At 38.2% G+C, this 23,386-nt stretch overlaps 1 protein-coding gene across 8 annotated transcripts in view; it reads right to left on the reverse strand.

Annotated features, from left to right (window-relative positions):
* Nucleotides 1-6,586: 6,586 nt before the first annotated feature.
* Nucleotides 6,587-23,386, reverse strand: part of prdm16 (PR domain containing 16) — a 208,614-nt gene continuing 191,814 nt past the window's right edge. For 4 of the 8 annotated variants that reach the window (XM_049581038.1, XM_049581039.1, XM_049581036.1 and 1 more), the window contains 8 exons: nt 21,625-23,302; nt 21,407-21,494; nt 18,544-18,716; nt 18,340-18,417; nt 17,735-17,904; nt 15,738-15,909; nt 11,688-11,945; nt 6,587-10,055 (listed from right to left, as the gene is read on the reverse strand). In XM_049581038.1, the coding sequence (XP_049436995.1) occupies nt 10,043-10,055; nt 11,688-11,945; nt 15,738-15,909; nt 17,735-17,904; nt 18,340-18,417; nt 18,544-18,716; nt 21,407-21,494; nt 21,625-23,302 (2,630 nt within the window). In that variant the 3' untranslated portion in view covers nt 6,587-10,042. The remainder of the gene's footprint in view (nt 10,056-11,687; nt 11,946-15,737; nt 15,910-17,734; nt 17,905-18,339; nt 18,418-18,543; nt 18,717-21,406; nt 21,495-21,624; nt 23,303-23,386) is intronic. The other 4 variants (XM_049581041.1, XM_049581040.1, XM_049581044.1 and 1 more) reach the window with 2 other exon arrangements.

Genomic DNA, 23,386 nt, shown 5'->3' on the forward strand with positions numbered 1-23,386 from the left:
ATTAATAAGATTATGGTGATCATATTATTTAAAACATACTGTACAGTTCCTGTATTTTGATCTCTGCCTCCATCACTATGATGTTCCTGTAATATTTCTTTCTGCCTCTTCATTCAAATATTAAACTGCTGTTGTTCTGGTCCACGCCAAGGTTTCCTGTATAGAGTAAAATGTTCTTGAAGGTAACACTCAGGTTGTGATTATTTGATCTTTAACTCTACCTCTGTCATCTTTATAGAGTTTCATACTTAATGTAATATTTACAATGGGTATATGGCAAATAAAGAGTACAAGTATTGTGATCTCGTTCAGAGTCATGTTTCTGGCCACCTGGTACAATATTCACTATCTTTCAGTTGCTTTTTGATCTCTACCAACTCCTGAGGGAAATATCAGACTCTGTAGCTCATAAATGCTTCACTGTGTTCGCCATCTCTGTCTGTCTGTTGTTTTGTGGGGAAGAGGGGACATGACATGGGCTCGCTCACATGTGGCTTGGGGTTTTTTAACAGTTTGAGATTTTCATGGTGCGATAACCACCTCAGAAAATATTGTGGTTTTAAGGTATCACAGAATTTATATTATTATCAGTCAAAATGACCTGTAAAGGAATGAAAACAGAGGGTTCATTGTTGGTTGAACAAACATTTTATAACTCTAACTGAAACTTGAAACCACTTTGTTGATGGAAGCATGTGTAAAAAGTCTCCCCTGAGAAAATAATTAAAATAAAGGGGAGATTCAACGTCCAGTCAATATCGTAGATAAGCGTACATGGTATGATGATCACTAACTTTTATATCAAAATGTGCCTTGAAACCAATATATCCCTGCAACCCGAAACACTTATGGCTTAATGATGTTCAGATGTCTCGCCTTCTTTAGACACTGAAATTGCTGTATGCACAGCAGAGGTGAGACCAAGTTATTGTTTTGCAATTGACAAGGGAGTCTCAAGTCTCTTGTTGTCAAGTCCCAAAGACAGGCAAGTCCCTAGTCAATCCCCGAGTCATAATGTGTTCTCAGTAAAAGTAATGCCAGTATTTTATGTACAGACATCCATTTTGCTTTTTAAAATTTGCATTTATTTGTTAAAATAAGTTTTTAAAAAAGTTTCATAGCTGTTAACGCTAATGTTAGCAAGGCGTGAGCTAGCTGTTGATATAACTTACCGTTCTTTTAACACTTCAACTGTTAAATAAAGTTGAGAGCAACTGCATCGCGGTCTACAATTTTCAAACCCCACGTTTGTGACATTTTTCATGAGACACTTTGCTATCAAATCAAATCAAATTTTATTCATACAGCACATTTGATACAGAGAAATCTCAATGTGCTTTAACATACAACATGTGAATAAAAACAAATCAAGTTTTCACAGTAATACATCCCTAGCCCACCCACACAGACATAACCAATCACATACCAACAAAAGAAACAGAGGGAGAGAGAGAGAGAGAGAGAGAGAGAGAGAGAGAGAGAGAGAGACTACCTGGGAGAACAGGTAGGTCTTAAACTTGACTTTAATATGCTATGACATTTTTATGATTTTTTCATGACATGCTGTACTATGACATTTTTTCTATTTCTTGACATGCTATACTATGTTATATTTTATCATTTGTGTCATGATATACTATAATATTTTTATCGTTTTTTTCATTACAGACTATATTATGACGCATTTAAGATTTTTTTCATGACATGCTATGCTATGATATTTGCATGTTTTTTCATGACATAGTATATTATGATATTTTTGTGTCTTTTCATTACATACTATACAATGATATTTCTATGATTTTTTCATGACATACTATACTATTACATTTTAATTATTTTTTTCATGACTTACGATACTATGACATTTTTATTATTTTTTTTCATGAAATACTATACTATGATATCTTGATGATTTTTTCATGACATGCTATACTTTTACATTTTTTATCATTTTATTCCTGTTATACTATACTATGACATTTTTTTATGACTTTTCATGACATACTATGCTATGACATTTTTATGATTTTTCATGACATACTATGCTATGACATTTTTATGATTTTTTATGACATACTATGCTATGACATTTTTATGATTTTTCATGACAAACTATACTATGACTTTTTTTCATGATTTTGGATGACATGCTATACTATGACTTTTTTTCATTATTTTGGACGACATAGTATACTATGACTTTTTTTCATGATTTTGGATGACATAGTATACTATGACTTTTTTTCATTATTTTGGACGACATAGTATACTATGACTTTTTTTCATGATTTTGGATGACATACTATACTATGACTTTTTTCATGATTTTGGATGACATGCTATACGATGACTTTTTTTCATGATTTTGGACGACATGCTATACGATGACTTTTTTTCATGATTTTGGATGACATGCTATACTATGACTTTTTTTCATTATTTTGGACGACATAGTATACTATGACTTTTTTTTCATGATTTTGGATGACATACTATACTATGACTTTTTTTCATGATTTTGGACGACATAGTAAACTATGACTTTTTTTCATGATTTTGGACGACATAGTATACTATGACTTTTTTTCATGATTTTGGATGACATGCTATACTATGACTTTTTTCATGATTTTGGATGACATACTATACTATGACTTTTTTTCATTATTTTGGACGACATAGTATACTATGACTTTTTTTTCATGATTTTGGATGACATAGTATACTATGACTTTTTTTCATGATTTTGGATGACATGCTATACTATGACTTTTTTCATGATTTTGGATGACATACTATACTATGACTTTTTTTCATGATTTTGGACGACATAGTAAACTATGACTTTTTTTCATGATTTTGGACGACAGACTATACTATGATTTTTTTTCATGATTTTGGACCGCATGTTATATTATGGCTATTTTTTTCATGATTTTGGAACACATGGTATTCTATGACTTTTTTTCATGGTTTTGGACGACATACTACAGTATGACTTGTTTACATGAATTTGGACGACATACTATACTATGACTTTTTTTCATCATTTTGGACCACATGTTATACTATGACTTTTTTTTCATGATTTTCGACCACATACTATACTATGACTTTTTTTTCATGATTTTGGACAACATACTATATACTATGACTTTTTTTTCATGATTTTAGAGCACATACCATACTATGACTTTTTTTTTCATTATTTTGCACCACATACTATACAATGACATTTTTTATGATTTTTGGACCACACATTATGCTATGACTTTTTTTCATGAAAAACCTTTCAGTCTAGTATGTCGTCCAAAATAATAAAAAAAAAGTCATAGTATAGTAAGTGGTCCAAAATGATGAAAAAAAGTCATAGTATACTATGTCATCCAAAATCATGAAAAAAGTCAAAGTATAGTATGTGGTCCAAAATAATAAAAAAAAAGTCATAGTATAGTATGTGGCCCAAAATCACGAAAAAAGTCATAGTATAGTATGTGGTCCAAAATCATGAAAAAAAGTCATAGTATAGTATGTGGTCCAAAATCACGAAAAAAGTCATAGTATAGTATGTGGTCCAAAATCATGAAAAAAAGTCATAGTATAGTATGTGGTCCAAAATCACGAAAAAAGTCATAGTATAGTATGTTGTCCAAAATCATGAAAAAAAAATCATAGTGTAGTATGTTGTCCAAAATGATGAAAAAAAGTCATAGTATAGTATGTTGTCCAAAATAATGAAAAAAAATCATAGTATAGTATCTCGTCCAAAATGATGAAAAAAAGTCATAGTATAGTATGTCATCCAAAATCATGAAAAAAAGTCATAGTATAGTATGTCGTCCACAATGATGAAGAAAAGTCATAGTATAGTATGTGGTCCCAAATAATGTAAAAAAGTCATAGTATAACATGTGGTCCAAAATCACGAAAAAAAGTCATAGTATAGTATCTCGTCCAAAATGATGAAAAAAAGTCATAGTATAGTATGTCGTCCAAAATCATGAAAAAAAGTCATAGTTTAGTACGTCGTCCACAATGATGAAAAAAAGTCATAGTATAGTATGTCGTCCAAAATCATGAAAAAAAGTCATAGTATACTATGTCATCCAAAATCATGAAAAAAGTCATAGTATAGTATGTCGTCCAAAATCATGAAAAAAAGTTATAGTTTAGTACGTCGTCCACAATGATGAAAAAAAGTCATAGTATAGTATGTCGTCCAAAATCATGAAAAAAAGTCATAGTATAGTATGTCGTCCAAAATCATGAAAAAAAGTCATAGTATAGTATGTCGTCCAAAATCATGAAAAAAGTCATAGTATAGTATGTCGTCCAAAATCATGAAAAAAAGTTATAGTTTAGTACGTCGTCCACAATGATGAAAAAAAGTCATAGTATAGTATGTCGTCCAAAATCATGAAAAAAAGTCATAGTTTAGTACGTCGTCCACAATGATGAAAAAAAGTCATAGTATAGTATGTCGTCCAAAATCACGAAAAAAAGTCATAGTATAGTATCTCGTCCAAAATGATGAAAAAAAGTCATAGTATAGTATGTTGCCCAAAATCATGAAAAAAAGTTATAGTTTAGTACGTCGTCCACAATGATGAAGAAAAGTCATAGTATAGTATGTCGTCCTAAATAATGTAAAAAAGTCATAGTATAACATGTGGTCCAAAGTCATGAAAAAAAAATCATAGTATAGTATGGCTTTTTTTCATGTTCTTGGACGACATACTATAGTATGACTTTTTTGATGATGTCGGACCACATGCTGTATTTATTCATTAATTTTATTTTATTCATATGCACAATGATAAAACAAGGATCATATTTAATAATACAAGGGCAAATAACTGTGCAGGAGAGGAAAAGACCACATACTATACTATGATTTTTTTCATGATTTTGGACCACATGTTGTACTATGACTTTTTTTCATGATTTTGGACGACATACTTCAGTATGACTTTTTTTCATGATTGTGGACCACATACTATACTATGACATTTTTATCATTTTTTCATGACATGCTATACCATTATATGGTTTTTTTTTTTATCATTTTTTCATGACATACTATACTTTTACATTTTTTATCATTTTTTCGTGATATACTATTCTATTACATTGTTTTAATGATTTTTCATGACATACTATACTATGACACATTTATGACTTTTCCTGACATACTATACTATTATATTTTTATTATTTTTTTCATGACATACTTTACTATGGCATTTTTATGTTTTTTTTTCATTACATACTATACTACAGTATTATATTTTTTTATCATTTTTTAATGACATATTATTTTATTACATTTTTTATGATTTTTCATGAAATACTATACTTCAATTTTTTTTATTTTTTCATGACATACTATACTATGAAATGTTTGTTTTTTTCATGACATGCCACAGTCTCCTTTGACTTTTTTCATGTTTTTTCATAACATACTATACTATTATAGTTTTTATCATTTTTTTCATGACATATTATACTATGACACATTTATGATTTTTCATAACATACTATACTATTATATTTTCTATCATTTTTTTCATGACATACAATACTATTATATTTTTTTATCATTTTTTTCATGACATACTATACTAGGACATTTTTCATGTTTTTTCATAATACACTATGCTATGACAATTTTATGATTTTTTTTCATGACATAATATACTTTGATATTTTCATTGTTTTTTTCATGACATACTGTCGTTTGATATTTTTTATGTTTTTTTTATGGCATATTATATTATTATACTTTTATGCTTTTTCATGACATACTATACTATGCCTTTTTTCATAACATATCTTTTTATGATACATTTATGTTTTTTCATGACATACTATACTATGATATTTTTGTGATTTTTTTCATGATATACTATACTGACTTTTTTTCATGACATATCATTTTATGATACTTTTATGTTTTTTCATGACATACTATACTATATTTTTATGATTTTTCATGACATACTATACTATGACTTTTTTTCATGACATATCTTTTTATGATATATTTATGTTTTTTCATGACATACTATACTATCATTTTTATCTTTTTTGATTACATTCAAACTGTCATGTTTTTAATGAAACTGTATACTATGATTTTTCTATGATTTTCATGACATACTATAGTGCAACATTTTTTGAGGTATTTTTTTAATTTTTTATTTATTATTATTGGTTTTTCATGAGGTACTATACTATGGCAGTTTTTAAGATTTTATTTTTTAATGACAAATTATACTATGGCATTATTTTGTTTTTGTTTTTTTACGACATGATATACTGTGACACTTTTTTAAGGTTTTGAGGATTTTTGAGAATGTCATATTATAACCTTCATAATTGGCCTACTATACTGTGACCTCTTTTAATTGTACAGTACACTATGACCTTGTTTTTGTATTTTTCTACACTGACATTTTTCTATGACATATATTATGATGTCTTTTATGTTTTTATTATGAACTATGAAATCAGTTGTTTGTGTTCTGTTCACTCATCATTCCCAGGAGCTTTCAGCTCACAAATACACAGTGGTCACGTTTTTTAAAAAGCACACAGGTTTTATTGCATATCAATTTCATGTATAAATTCTTCATAGCATTGGAAAGATTACATTTGGTATACATTGCTATTCTACAGAATTAACATCAGAGTCATATCTTTTCAATGAAATTTCTCTAAAGTACATCTTCAATAATCACAAGCATCAAAAGAACTGCAATTTTCAGAATTGTTCAATATTATTCTACAATCCTTTAATGTTTTTCATTATGTCTTCTCCCACAAGTCTTTTCTAACGTCTTTCAGAGCCACCTGCCCAAACATCTGTAAGGCAGTCAAGAACTTGAAGTCAAACCTACCAAACTAACCACATGTACAATAAGTGCATCTACGGATTTATTTTTTTCTTTTCTTTTCTTTTTTTTCTCATTTTTTGATTTGATACACATTTCACAAATGGACATCATTATGACTGCTAAACACGTCATGCACAATATCTTTTTTTTGTTTGTTTGTTTGTTTTCAATAAACATAACAGAGGCGATATACAACTCAGATTCAAACAAAACAAGCACCATCCATTTAAACCCATATTTTTCAATGATTTTTTTCTTCAGACAAATGCACCATTGTTTTTCATTCTTTAAAATACTATACAGTTAAAAAGAAACAATATGTATATTTTTACTTTCTCCTGTAACAGTGGGGGGAAAACAGCAACCATGTTCTATTATGCTGAAACATATTTCAGCGACCATCTGCCAGAATACTTTCTGAAGTCGGCAAAATGGAATACTTCAATGCCTTCAATTCCTTTGCTTTACACAGCGCGTACTTATTACAGTAGTCCATGACATGAATTACTACATACAGTCAACCTAAAAACTTAGCAACCCAAGTCTTTACATTTTATAACCACGACTTGGGAAAACAATGTGTTAACCATGAATGAAATCTCATTCAGTAGAATTATATATATATATAAAAAAAAAAGACTTCTGTCTTTAGAAAAAATGAGATGATGCAGCAGTCCCAGCATCACACCACCACCTGCTGTCATGAATAAAAATTACAGTGCTTCTGTTTCCAATTTTTCTCTTCTCTCCATGTCGAGCTCAAGTTGCTCATCTATTGAAAGTGAAAATGTGTTGTACGTTCTGGAGACCTAAGCCTGATCAATTTATGGCTTGGACCCATATGGTTTAAGTACTAGTTTGAAAATACAGCATCAGGCCTAGTTCTGAGAGTCCCAGTACGCAGAGAGGACGAAGGCAACCATGATCAACAATGCTCACCCCCTCTGCTCCTGCAGCTATCTACAGTTATCTACAGTAAATGACTCATGCCCTCCACGGCACAGCTACCTTGTAGACCACATGGAATGAGTTTTTAGTATGACCTCAGAAGGAGATCAAGGAATACAAAGTTAAGTCATGATCAAGTGTTTCTGTTTTCTCTGTCCAGCATTAACATTGCTTGGCATGTGTTGAAGGACCAACCACTACAATTCAGGTGTCCATTTTAACTGTGGTTACTTTTTTTTTTTTATCTTTTTTCGCTTTCATGAGTCCTTGCCTTCATTCTTACATGACCAGTGATGTTATCGCTCCAATGTCGCGAAATTTAGATGCTCATGCAGACGTGACTGTGTTTTAGACTTTTGGACCATGTAATACAGGACAACTAATTTAAAAAGGAATAGTCATTGTTTACACGAAATGCCTCTAATGAAAACAGAGGGGAAAGGGAGCTTGATGTGGTGGAAACTAGTCAGATTCAAAAATATGACAATGTAATGCCCTTTTCTGACAGTCATAGTGAAAGTTGTCCACGTCTGCCTCCACATAACACTAAACCAATGTGAACATGACATGTTCAGCATACTGGGTAAAATGGTTGAACTGAAACAAGAAAAAAAAAAAAAACTAAACACTGAAGGACATTATGATGCCAAATAGGATCTAAAGCTAACTATAGCTATCTTTCACTATAAATAAAAACAGTTAATTTCATGGGTTCTTTCCATTTTGGCACACTGACGCATCAAAACCAGAGATTCAGAATCTCCCTCACGTTCTGACGGGCGTTCATTCCTTCAGTATCAAGAAAAGAGGGATAAAATGACATGTCTTCATTTTCACTCCTCCAGTCATGACAAAACAACCAAAAATAAATACATACACACTTCGGAAATCAAATATATAAGAGCGTAATAAGAAAAAAAAACTATGACAGTAAATGCAAGCCCCTTGGAAATGAAATGATTGTCAGAGAACAAAACATTTTCTATGGGTTATTTGGCACATACCACTCTTGCTATGAACATCTAGGTTATTTTGTACATCATATGACAATATCATACAATTTTGGTCCTTCTCTAAAATAATTATATTAACAATTTAGCACTGTGGTGCCTACAACAAAACAATACTGTGGTATCTAAGAGGAGAGAAAGTAAATAAAATTAACACATGACGATGAAATAAACAAGCAGAGAAAGACTTTCCTCATTTTTTTTTTTTTTTTTTTTTTTTTTTGAGTATGATTTAAATTCATTTTCAGCATGATCAAATTGGGTAACCAATTACAATGGCTAGTGTCCCAGATAGCTCATCGAAATCACCAGTTGCTGTGCACATTTGAACATTGAACATCATTCTCCATTGAATCATTCAAAAATCAACAGTCTACAGGAACCGCCATTTTCTCAAGTAACATTTAGTGTGGTGCTATTGTTGATTCTGCAGTTACAACTGAAACAAGATCAGTAAATGAGTCGCCTTTGATTGGGTGGGGGAAACCTGGAGACAATAGTGCACGCGCCCACTATGTTCCTGGTGAAACAGCACCAGCTTGTGGACATGCAGTGCTAATGCAGTGCTGATGCTGCAGTGCTTGTAGTAGGCGGTGTACACAGACTTTAGAGACGTACTAGTCATTAAGTGTCTTCATGAGAGCCTTACATAGGGTCTCTGTGGTGCTGGAGTGAGCCTTGTGGACTTGGGGAGGATCAGCGTAATGCAGAGTTTTAATGCTGTTGAGAAGCATTCATCATGTCCTTCACATCAACAGGAGCTTAGCAGTGCTTTCTTTTTGACAGAGTCTTGCGAGACGCCTCACCTAGGGACAATCTCTCCCTCCTCCCTCTCTCTCACTCTCTCTCTCACACACACACACACACACACACACACACACACACACACACACACACACACATCCTCACAAACGTATCCTTTCTATCTTGAATGTATGTGACACTGAATTCTTCTCCGGCCTCCAGGTTTTTTTTTACTACTCATGTCAACTCAGTCTCGTTTCTATCCATTTGGGAAACTAATGTTCCTCCTACTCTTCCTCCCACTTCCTCTCTCTCTCATCTAGATGTGGTTGAGCGGGTGAAAGCTGCTCGTCTCAGACGGTCCACCTCCCATGCTCAGCCAAGCGTCCAGAGAGTTCTGGGAGGGCGCGTGCAAAGGGTTGTTCTCCGAAAGAGACAGCATCATTGCATAAGCCTGTGGGAGAAGACAGTTTACTTTAAACTAGAGGAAACTCAGTATTTTCAAAAACTCATTTTAAGTAATTTTTAATGGCTATCGTACTATACTATGACATTGTGTATTAAATTTTCTATAACAACTACACTATAAAAAATTAATAAATTTATGACATACAACACCATACATTTTTATGACATCTTTATTGGCAGATTATACTATAGCATTTCTTATGATATTTTTATGACATACTATACAATGATGTTTGTTATGATTTTTTAAACGACATACTAAATTATTTACTATTTTCTGCTATTTTATGACATAACATACTATGACATTTTTTATCCCATACTAAACAATGATTTTTGATTGATGTTGTTTTTCTTTATGGCACACTACTACTACTATACTATAACATTTTTAATGATATTTTTATGACATACTATACTATAACATTTTTCATTATTTCTTTTGACATACTATACCCTAACTTTTTTATGATTTTTTTCATAACACACGATACTATGACATTTTAAAGATTTTTTTTACGACATACTATACCATTACATTTTTTATTTTATTTTTTCATGACACACTGTACTATGACATATTGTACCGTAAAAATTTTCTTGACACTATACCTTGAAATTACGTTTTATTAGACTGTTCTGAGACTGAAGGTCAAAGAGAAGATAAGAGCAGTTTACAGGTAATATGTTAGTCGGTTAAGTCGGAAGAAAAGATGTGAGAGAGCAGGACAAGAGGCACTTACTCGGTACAGTTTCAGCCAGTGTTAAATAAACTATTCACTTTTCTTTTCTCAAACATCTGAAAATATTCAAGGATCCATCTCATCTCTTATTTCTGTTTCCACAGGACGCATTTTGTCTTTCCTCCTGTCTTATCAGAGCAACATGTCTTTCCTGTCCCCTCCCTCATTCTAGTGGTCTTCCAAAAGCCAGTCACATACCTGGGTTTTAGCCTGCCTGTACAATGTCTCTTTCAGTGCCTCCGACTCTAATGAAGTATTAAATATGTCTTTAACATCAAAGGGTTGCTCTTCACTGGCTGCTTTACGTAACCCCTCCAGGCTCTTGGGAAAGCTGGGCAGACCCTCCAGGTCCAAGAGAGAGCCCTCCTCCTCTATACACCTGCACCGAGGGATGGATGATTGGCAGAAACAGGGCAGTATGGATGGGTCGGTTGATGGATGGGTGGGTTAACAGATGGAAAGATAGACGCAGGGAAGGGATAGATGGAGAGTTAATGCAATGAAGGGGGAAAAGAAAACGAAAGAGGAAAGTTAAGGTGAAAGAAAACACGAAGAGAAGGGAAAAGGAGAGGTACGATTAATAAAAGGTAAAGACAAGTAGGGGAATATATTGGGAGAAGGAAAAGGAGAGAAGAGTAGGAGCTGAAGCTGAAACAGTCTTTTGTTTTTAGTTTTCTATTTGTGAAGGGACATTCAATCCATGTTTTACTCCTGTCTGTAGTGTTTTATATTGTCCTTAATCACAATGAAAGAAGGTAAATGTGCAGTTTCTGTTGTAAAGTTTAATAGACAGAACACAAAGTGAACATTTGCACGGTTGATAGGTGTAGATTGTAAACTTGCATGTTCTTTTGCACAGTTAACAAAATGAATACCTGCGAGTGTGTTCATAGCTCATAGCTAAAGGAGCTGTCTCCGTCTCCTCCTCCTCCTCGTCCTCCTCATACACTCCTGTTGTGACGGGAGACGGAGACTCTGGCGCCTCGTCGTGAGACTTCTCCGTCAGGCTGCCTTCCTCCTCCTCCTCATCGTCGCCCTCCACTTCCTCTTCTTCCTCCTCCAGCCCCTGGAGCCCTAGCTTGGAGTTGGACAAACTGTGACTGGGTGGGCGTTCCTCTTCAGCCTGGTCTGATCTGCAGAGGGATCGAAGGTCAAAGTAGACAGGAAGTGTTAGTGATGTTGGCAACTGTTTCTGAAACGATTGCCTTTTTCCTCCTGCATGAGGGACATTTCAGGATAAGTAACAGCCATTTAAGCCCTGTCTACACATATACACATATTTTTGAAAGCAGAAAATTTTGTTTGTGTTTTGGCCTCTCGTCCACACACAAACAGAATTTTAGGTCACTAAAACAGAGATATTTGGCAAAGGGAGCAGATTTTTATAACTCTGGTTACTTGGTATCTGTGTGGACATGTAAAACAGACTGTGTGGCGCACATGTCCATTGTTGTTTTGTGTCATAAGAGAGCGTCAGAAAACTTGACAACAATGGCGGACTAACCGTTTGTTTATGTTTTGTTAGCAGTGCTTGGTTTAATGACTACTACGCACCTCATACTTAGTATTGCTGCACCACGTCACCAATAAACAGAGGCATCTGCTGTGCCCAGTGTTAGTTGGTCCACCTTGGTGTACATGATTTTAAGTCTGCCAGAAAATATGGTTTTGGATAAGGCCAGAGGATTGTTGGACAAATTCCAGAGTGGGATTGTTGTCTCCAAGGAGTAAAGGGGAAATTTTCTCATGTCCAGAGCATCACACGTATCAGTGAGCTCCTCCTTTGTCCTTATATTGGAAGGGATTAACAGGGATGAGATCCCCAGTAGGAGTTTTGAAAATGTAATGTAATGTAAATTTTCAAAATATATCTGTATATGTGTAGACAGGGACTTAGAGCTCTTGTGACATTTAATGCGGTCTGTGGCGCTGCATGTTCTTTGTGGGGAAAAAAAAAAATCTCAAACACTGTTATAAACATTACAAAAAAGTTTCTAAAATTGTTAAAGGCAAAACCCATAAACTGCTTCAAGTTGTTTCTGGCTCTTAAAGCAACTTTTAGCTAGCTCTCTTAGCCTCCAGAAAAAGTGGATATGAGTGTGAGCAATCTGCCCAGCCAGCCATTTTTCAAAATAAATTTTCTATCAAACCTTATTTGCAAATTTAAATCACTGAGCGCACTTTTTATTTCGTACCAACAATGACTAAAAGGTGAAAATGACTTGTTTTAGTGTAGCTCTCCGGCTGTTACCATTTCCTGACCATCAGAAGACATGACTCATCAGAAGCACAGTTAGAAACATAAATAATCTGTTGACGGCATGCACAGTCTGACTCCAGTGTCCACACAAACAACACGATTGCTGACAGTCTGCCCGGAGTGCTTTTCAAACCGGCCCACACATGATTAATTGTCCAGCTCCTCAGAAACTGAGCAGAAGATGGCCCGCCTCAGACTGGCTCCTCTACACCCTGTAATGGTGGAACATACTTTGTGTGACTGAAGGAAGACGATGGCTGATCTGCAAACAGGCTATCAGCACACCACCATTATGACCTGCCATCTGTACATTTTCCAGCCAGCACCCCTACCCCGCCCCCCACATCACCCCCAGACCACGATGTCATGGCTCATGATATCATTTCCTCTGGGACGGCAAATTTACCCCTTCCATTTTTTGCCACACAGTGGACATTTATCAACTCAGACAGGATTACCTTTGGGAAGGGGTGCGCAGGGACAGGATTGGGTCACACACAGTGGGTGGGTAAATGCGGGTAGGGGGACTTTGTTGGGGGGGTTCTCCTCTTTCAATCTAGATTAAATATCACCATAATCAAATTGCAGAGCTGGTTGGCGGGGAAAAAGTCCATGCCTGTGTACGGAGAAAGAAGCGTAGCTCTGACATTGGGGGCCCTGGGTTTTGTCATTTAGTCTAAACACGTCAGTTGGGTGTTTGTGTTAGCGGGCCGGGGGTATGGATATAGCGGGTGGATGGGGGAAGAGCTCCGTCATCAGTGGATCTCCTAGATAAATGCCTCAACCTGAGTCCCCCTCAGGGTCCAAACTGCCAGCTATTGTAGCCCAGTCCCAGACAAGGAACCAGCTCCAACTGCAGCTTTATCCAAACCATAGAGCTCAAGCCATGGCCTGGGTCCTTGTTCCAGCCTTAATTATGACCTGGCTTCCAGTCCCGAGGAGACAGATACCCCTTAGTCCTTCAACACTGCAGTGCTGGAAATATCTGTGTTCATCTAAACCCCCTAACTTGTTTGTTTGAAATTTCCCACCCTCAGAGCAGCAGTGCTGCCTCAGCATCTCCGACGTCCCGAGCTTGGAAACAAGTTTTCATGTGAAAACAAAAGCTACCAGAGACTTCTATTTTGACTGGCTATGATGCTGAAAAAGGAGTTCTAAGAGGGGAGAAACTATGTTGCAAGGGCGGTTAGGAACGATTACAGATAGTCATCCATGAACGTGTGTTTGTGTTCAGCGTTTGACTTCAGTCACTCAGAGGGAGAATAAACAGCGGGCTGTCTGGAGGGAGGGCAGAAAGCATAATACTTAGTCTGAATTACAGATATTAAGATGTCAGGCCAGCTTGTTGTGGATGAGACTCAGTATTGATCCCAGATGGCAGAGGGGCTAAATTGCCACTGGGTCCGCTGGCCATAATGTGTGTTGACAAGAGGGAGGGGGGGATGATGGAGGAAAAGACAGACAGAAAGTGAGACTACCAGAAAGGAATTCACATTGAGAATGAGCGCGAGACGAAGAGTGTGTAGAGTCAAGGAAAGAGGCAAACCACTGACTGAAAGAGAAAAAACATTTCAACCTCCTTTTCTTTTCCAATACCCTCTTCTTGCCTGAAACCTCTGAAGCTTCCCTCCAGCTGAGCTACTAACACTGAAAGCATTTCAGGACTTTAAAGCGGGGAGCTGACCTCTTCATCCACTGGTCCGAGCAGCTGTTTGGTTTAAAAACAAACCAACCATTTTCATCATTTTACGAGTTTTGGTTTTTAGAGTGCAGAAAAAACAGACAGGGTGATCAATCCTGCCAGAGTTAATGGTAAGCAGAGTAATTTACCCACAACAGCAGGCATGAATTGCCGTTCTTCACAAGGACAACTCTAGTTCAACTTTAGACATGGCTGACATACATTAAACTGGAGAAACTTTTATGGTTGAGATGGCTACATGGATTGAGCTGAGTCTTAAATCCCTACAACAAACAATTCTGAGCATTAAGAAAAAAACTATCATATTTACTAAAATGCAATGTTTATAATAATGTTAAATGTTTGTGTGCTACACCTTTGTGCCACAACGCACTGCTCAAAAGACCATTAGAGGCAACTTACAGTGGCAAATATAAAAACAAAATGTGGATGTGTCAAAGCAGCTGCAGTCAGAGCTTTGCTTGTTTCATTTTTGTTGAATTAAATTAGCAGAGGCTTTTTAAAAGTTGCAGTTAGATAAACTGTTTATCCTAGCTGTTAGTGGATCCAGTATGAAATCAGGACACAGCTCATGATGGTGATTGTTGCTGTATAAATATAGGCCAGCAGAGGGCACTGTGCACCAAGTGCTAACATGTATGATACTGTGTGAAGGGAGAGGGAAGGAGCTATGAAACTATGAGCACACTGTTGCTTTGAGTTTAACAAAATTTATTTGTCCCTACTTTGCCATACCTGTCATGCTCTGATAAGGGGAGCAATATCAAAAATGTCTTCAAAGTGTGGACATTTCACCAGTTCTTTTTGCTTGAGAGTTAGATTTGCCGTTAGGTTTAAGATGAAGTTGGGGTAAGAGTCAGAGCTTGGCACGAGGAGTAGAGGGTTAGCCTCACGGATCAAATGTAATCATTGAAGGTCTTTGCAAAAATCTTAATACAAATGTGGTCCGTGCGAGCAAGTTACCTCTTATCCGTGGAGCTGGAGGCCTGGTTCATCTCACTGTTGGAAATGAAGTTGCGGATTTCTGAGAAGTACGAGTCCTCCTTCTCATCTAAAAGTGCATGATTGTCTGGCTCGGAGTTTGGGGAGGAGATGGTGGTTCCTAGGTTGGAAAGCATCCCGGACTGTTGGCTCACTGTTGGGGAAAGCGCGCAGACATACACATCCAAATGCATCAACACACATGGACATGCACACCAGCCACACACACACACACACACACACACACACACAACCAAACACACAAGCATGATCAGTTTAATGACCATCAGACAAACATAACAGATGAGTTGAAGGACATTTTTCACATTTTAATATCGCATCAAAAAAGCTGAGATTGTGCATTTTTTGGTTAAATTCTGTGAAAATGGGTGGAACATACTTTGACAAACAGGATAATGTTAATGGAATTTTATAGAAGATACGGTGACAAAAAAGACAGGCCCTATTACATTTCGACAGGAATGCTTTTATGTCATTTGTGTTCTTCCAGTTTCCTGTGTGTCTTTACAGAACCTTCTTCTGAACAGTAAAAGGGGAAGACCACAGTTACATACTTTATCACGGTTAACTGAGGAAATGCACTTTTTGGCTGCAGCTGTTTTGCTCCTTCTGATGGTTGGTTGGTCAGCTGGTTGCTTGGTCAGTCGTCAAAAATTGCTCCCCCCCTTGGCAACCACAGTTTTTGCCCCATCAGGCTGAAATTTGCTATGGAGGTCAAGTGTGTGAGTGTGTGAAGGTGTGTGTTGTGTTCATGCCAAGTGCTTAAAATGGGTTTTGGCAACTGGGGGGGATGCATGCGTGCACAGGGCCGCAGCTATTGCAAATTGGTGCTTGTTTTTTTTTTTTTTTGCTAATTTCAGACACTTTGATTTAGTGTGTCTGTTTTTTTGATTGCCTCTATTAGATAGCGATATTGAAAGGCGACAGCAAACAAGGAAGAGAGAGATGCAACAAAGGTCCGCAGCTGGATTTGAACAGTGAACACTGAAGTTCATGTTCAGCGTCTTAACAAACAGCAGGGGCAGCCCATAAACCTGTTTGTTCTTGATATAAGACAAGTTCGACTTGTGTATGTGTAATCAAACTTGAGCCTCACTCATTGATAGGTTTACAAAAATATTTTACCTTTCTGTTCTCTTTCTTACAGATTTTATAACATTGATCTTGGATGAATTACAGTGGTATTCAATGGGAAAGGATTGTGTAATTTACTAAATATAAGAATACACATGTTTGTGTTTAAGTTTGGGCATTTTTTTATGGCTGTATCTTTGAAATTTACATGGAATATTTTTAGTTTATTGCTTAAGTTAATTTGACTCAGAATTAGGATTCAGTCTTTTCATCAGGAAACAAAACATCTGGGCACTCTGCCACAAGGAGAACTTGAGTATGAATTGCCTCTTATTAACATACTCAGGTCAAACAATGGCATCCCATGGTATTTGAAAAAGTGAGTTTGTATGGTGGTGATGTCACAGCAGTTTACAGTTCCACTGGGTAATAATAAGTTGCATAAGGTGGAAACCAAGTGTATTGCCTAGTTTTATTAGGGTGTCATTTCAAATTTCGAAATGTCAGCACAATTGTGTAGCATGGATCACTTGGATGTAAATGCTTAAATACGCAATCACTCTGTTAAAAAGTTTCTGTTCCATCCATATTCAGTGGCACACTTTCACGCTGGACATAAAAAGGCTGTTTTTGGCAACGTAATAGGAAAAGCAAGTGTGAATTCTTTAATTAAGTAGTTTTCCCACTTTAAATCATTCGCGGCACCAAGCTAAACATTTACTGAGGTGAATATTTAAAATTTTCCAAAAGAGTAATGTGAGCCATTCATTTTTCAGTCCATTAACATAATACAAAATACCAAGTCCCTGTTTAATAACCACATTTCAGTTCTCACAGCCTCACTTTTTTCAGAGAAAACTGAGTCATGGATGTTGCAAACTAACCAGGAATGTTCTCATGCTCGTGCTTCTTGAGATGGCGGTCGAGGTTGGTTTGCTGACCAAAGCAGCGGTTGCACAGGTGACACTTGAAGGGTTTCTCCTTGTTATGGATGTTGCGAACATGGCGTTGAAGATTTGATGAGATGCTGAATGAGCGGTCACAGTATTTACACCTGCAAAAGGAGTACAGAGGGATGTGAATGTGGGGGATAAAATCATAATCATTCAAACTACATAGTAGTTGCGTTGCCACTGGTATTTTCTAAATCCAGTTTTCATTATTGATTTTCTTTTGGTTTTTAGCAAATCTTTGCCAAGGATGCATGGTAGCAATTTCAAATCTGATCCCAGAGCCCTCTTTATCCCCAAAATAAAACATTTATACCACAGTGTGCAAAACACATTGGGATAATTGCAAGTAAAATTAGGCCAGAAATTGATTAAGCCAAGCAAAAGCAGAATAAAGACAGTGCCAAGCACAGGGATGTCCAGTGTGGAGAAGAGCAGCAAGACAAGCAGACAAAAGTAAAATATATCAGTGAGTGAATCTGTGATCGCAAAGAGCCTTTCAGAAAGATTTAAGACTCGACTGAGCTAAAATGCAATACCTGTAGGGTTGTTCCCCTGTGTGTGTCCGCAAGTGTCTGGTGAGGTTTGCTGAACGAGGGAAGATTTTCCCACAGTACCTGGAGTGGAAAATGGGCAGAAAGGCAGGCAAAAGGATGTTAAAGTAGTGTAACATAATGCAGTTTCATGTATGTAAACCTATGATCAACACTGGAAAAAAATGCATAGCATCCCAGGGCACTTACCTGCAGGCGTAACGCTCCTTGCCCTTGCGGAGGATGGCGTCTGAGAGGGAAGGTGGTGGTGAGCGGAAGTTGAACAGTGGATGAGCTGAGTGTTGCAGTGAATTGGGCGGAGTGTCCAGTTTTAGAGCGCCAAAGCTCTCCAGCTTCTCTGTCATGTTCTCCATGGCTGACATCTGAGGAGACAGTAGAAAACAAAAAATGGGAACAGATAAGATCAAAGATTTCGATGAGAGTCAAGAGATTTTGTTTTTATTTTCTGAAGTTAATCACACTCATTCAATCAGATTGTGGTATTACTTGTGTATTAAAGTTGTGGTTGATAACTTTTATATTTAAAATATTTAAATACTGAAACTGTCACTATATTCATGCAGCAAATAATATAAATAATGTATGAATGTATGCCTACCCTACTGCTTTGTAATGGCTGTAATGGCCCTACCGCACATGGGTGAAAACAACCAATCAGAGTTGAGGAGTCTCTGTCACAGCTGTCAATCATGTCAATCACTGCTCGTGAACTGCGGTCAAACTGTTAAACCAGGCAGCGTTGATCAAATATGAATCAAGATTCTGTTACTGAATTGCCTATTTCTCTCCTGACAAAAACATATTTTAGTGTACTGTTTAGCTGTTAAATGAGAATGCCATGTTGCTGCCATGTTGGATATAGTTGAATCCGTAGCAGCGGCAGTAGCTCAGTCCACAGGGACTGGTTCAGGTCCCCATCAGGACCAATTATAGAGCGTGGACTGGTAGCTGGAGAGGTGCCAGTTCACCTCCTGGGCACCACCAAGGTGCCCCCAAGCAAGGCACCAGATACCCCAACTCACCCTGATACAGGTGGTAGGTACAAAACTCCGGCTGTTGCAAAATTTAAAAATTCTAAATTCTAAAATATATTTCTGAAAACATTTGAAATGAGAAACAGGCACTAACACAATCTTGATTCATATCTGATCAGCACAGCCTAGTGTGACAGTGGGAAGCAGGAGGAAGAGGCGTAAGGAGGGACATGATTTTTTTCCACAGATCATTTGTCTCATGTGCGTCTCTCAGAATAATGTGACAGTTTCCCCAAATATAACAAAACATTATTTTAATAAAAGAAAAGAGAAAATAGAAAGCAGTGACATGCTCATTCCAGCAGTTCTGCATATATAAATATACGTGTGAGTGTGAGTGTGTGTGTGTGTGTGTGTGTGTTAAAAGAGCAAAGGAAGCATTGGAAACAAAGACACAATGTCAGAAAAAATAGGGAGCGAGGGAAAGAGACAGAGAGCGGAAGCTGTGAGGAAGCAGTATATCAGAGGTTAGCCTTGTTGTTTGTGCTAAAAGCGAGTCACCTCCGTGACCTATAACACATTCACAAATGCTCAAGTACCATTCCTCCAGTGTCCCCCCCCTCCATACACCCTCACCTCCAGCTTCAGTGCTTTGTTCTCTACCTCTTACCTTCTTCTGCCGAAGCTACTGTTGCAGGCCGGCAAATTGGCTAAATGAGGCATTCAAGAGTCCCGATTGGAGCTGTACAATATAGTCTGAGATACCCCCAACTGATAGCCACTTCCCCTCCCCTAGAACAAAGGGGGGCAGTTATGTAGGAGTTTATTTGCCAAAAACAGCTTACATCCTTCCTTTTTTTAGTGAATACGGGACGGGACAGACAGGGACAGACACTCCGTCTCGATGTGTTTATTCGCAGTCTGAGAACGGGTGGAGGGGGGAGTGGGGTGATTCCGTCATAAGACTGAATTAGAGGTGGCATTGTGTTTGGATCACTGGGAGGATCACAGCTGAGACACTCTGATATGAGAACTTTTAACATGGGAGCCTTTGAAAACTTCTCATCATGGGGATATTGATAAATTATGAGATGATGCCTCATCATCCAATTAGGAATAATACAATGTCATGAGTACGAGGTGAATGTAATTGCGAGGAGGTGCGGATATTTTTTTGTATGTGTGTGTAACTTACAGAAAAAAATCCATGTTAGTTACTGTTACCTCTCATTTGTAAAAGCATACATGTAATGTCATATATGAAAAATGCATTTTCATGGGTAGATTTATCTGTCTGGCCGTGCACCAAATGAGTGTTTTGCAAAGTCACAGTTGATAGAGGACACAGATTTCCAGGTCAGATTAAACCGTTTCCCCAACGAGAGCCCCCCATTCTCCTGGAGACAAACACAGGATGTCCTTGATGGACACGGTGCTATTATCTAGCCAGCCAGCCAGCCACAGAGAAAAAAAACTTGGAGGGGCTTGAGTTATTAGCTGGCCTGTGGGCTCCCAGTACATGAAACAATGCCACAACTAAGATTAGCATGGCCAAGAGAGGCAGTTTGTTACAATTCAAACGGTTATTATTCTCTCTTTTATTAATACTATCATTCCTTGTAATCAAGATTTGTAGAGGTAGGGAGGGTCTGGGGACAGTCGAACAATGTGACTGATTATCAAAGGAGCTGCGATAACAGACTGTGTCTTCTGAAAAAAGGTAGAAGTGACGAGGTACACAGGCGCCACTCAGTAAACAAAGGAAGAAATCATACAGAACCCTTGAGAAAATAACATCAACACTGTGGAATGATGGTGCATAGGGCCCTGTCAATTCAGGTTGCAGCAGCGTGGGAGGCAGGAGTGAGGTATTTTCACATAATACATGGTTTGAAAATAATAGTCGATTGCATCTGGGAATAATCAGCCTGTATGCAATACCTGGAGGTCAATTCCCCTGTTTCGTATTCCCTCGCTGTAGTTTTTGTTCAAAGTGCATGTACCATTTGCTGTTTCTACCACAGATTAGACCAAGTGCCTTCCTAGATTTGAAATGTGTCTGTGCGTGTGTGCTCTACCTGCGGATGGAAGAGTGGTGGTGACGGCCTGAGGAATTTTTCCTTCAGAGCTCCTACGGGATCAAGTAGCTTCCTCTTCTCCACCCTGCTGGACCAACAGCAAGGCAGAGGGTTACGTACCAAGGTCAGAGTTCATCTACAAACACACACTTAACACCATCTTCTACCTTTTTCAATGTGTGATATAGCAGTTACTGGTCTAATTGGGGCTGAAATACCTGTATATGGGGTCCATGAAGAATGCTGAGGGCTTGGCGTAGTGCAGGGGTGGTGGCTGGTGTGGCTGTGCCTGGGGCTGCTGGTGCTGGGCGATGGAGGATTGGTGCAGCGACTGGGAATGGGGGTGTGGAAACCCAGGTGGAGTTTCGTCCTTGATGGAGACCCCCTTTCCGACTCCAAAGATGTGGTTCTTTCTAGTTTGCGGCTCAGCTGCCACACCATTATGACCACCTCGGCTCCGGCCGCCAATGCTGAGGTCCAATGGCTGTTCTTCACTGCTAGATATTGCTAAAGGTCCACTACTGCTCCCGGTACTACTGTTGGGGTTTGAGGGGTTTGTTGGGGTGGGAGGAGCTAACTTGGTCTCCTTGGGTTTTGTGGTGAGATCAAATGGTGACTCCCCTGTGGAAGCAGGAGCTCCTGGGGCACCAGACACCATCTTGTGCAGCTGCTCACGAGGTGACTTGGGCTCTGCCTTGAAGAACATGCTATTGTTGAGGGCACCTCGATCAGGGCTAAAGGGAAAGAGGGAGTTGTGAAAGTTGGGCAGAAACTGGATAGGAAACATGGAATGGTAGGGCAATGGACCCATCTTCTTATCCTGATGAAGACCAATGAAACCTGGACCAAAATATTTCTCAGCAATAGAGGCAATGGCTTTGATGGAATCTGTTGTGGCTGCATTGGCATTTGTGTGGGTGGGCGGGAGGGCTTGCTCATCAGGCGGAGGGAAGAAGGAGTGCTGCGATGATGCAGAAGAGAAAAAGGGACGATCACTAGAGAAGTTCCCCGAACTAGACACGGCTGATATCAACGCACTGTTCGTGTCTTCTAACTGGTGGCCTTCTTGACTTGATACAGCCCCAGACGGCTTTCTTCTTTTACCACTTCGCTCACGTTCACTCTCTCCATCGCTCTCCAGGTCAGAACCATCACCTGAAGCAGTACCAGTAGTGGTGTCCAAATCTGTCCCACTCGTGGTATTAACGTCTTCAAGGTCACTACCGTCAGACATGTCTGCCATCTTAGATTTTGGCTTGGCTTCTCCAGAAGACAAATCTAGTTTGTTCTCTTTTTCTTTATCTTCCAGTGGACCGAAATTGTTACCACCATTGCTGTTTGTGGAGCTAACCAGGGACAGTGGAGGGGCATCTAGGGGACTCCGAGGCAGTTTCACTTCCTGACTACTGCTGCCCAGTGGGCTCTTTAGCAATGGACTAGCCGGCAATAAAGGTGGTCGTGGATACAGTGATGGTGAGAAGATACCTGGGAAACCGTGAGGGAGGGATGGGAAGCTGTGAGGTCCCGGTGAGAAGGGCAAGCCAGCGTGAGGGTGAGGTCGGGAGGGAAAGTAGTCAGTAAAGCCTAAACCTGACTGGTTTAGACCAGGGAGGTGGGGATGGTGGGACTTGGCCTTGGCAATGATAGGGCTGGAGCTCATGGGGATACCAGGATTGAACATCCCTGCTGGAGAGCCGTAATGGTTTTTGCCCTCACAGAAGCGGCGATGCTTGTTGAGGGAGGAGGTAGTGCTGAACAACTGTCCGCAGTCCTTACACTTGATCTGGGTGCGGCAGTCAGCATGCATACGCTTGTGGCGGCAGAGGTTGGAGAACTGGGTGTAGGATTTGTGGCACACCTCGCCTGGGGGAGCAAAAAGACGCAGCCCATCAGGGCCTGGTTAAACCCATTTTAACACTGTCTCTAACTTTGTATACCACATCAACAGCAATATGTACATCTGAATGAAAACTGCTGATG

Source organism: Epinephelus fuscoguttatus, linkage group LG7 (genome assembly GCF_011397635.1).
Source record: "Epinephelus fuscoguttatus linkage group LG7, E.fuscoguttatus.final_Chr_v1".
In the NCBI taxonomy this organism is placed as follows: domain Eukaryota; kingdom Metazoa; phylum Chordata; class Actinopteri; order Perciformes; family Serranidae; genus Epinephelus; species Epinephelus fuscoguttatus.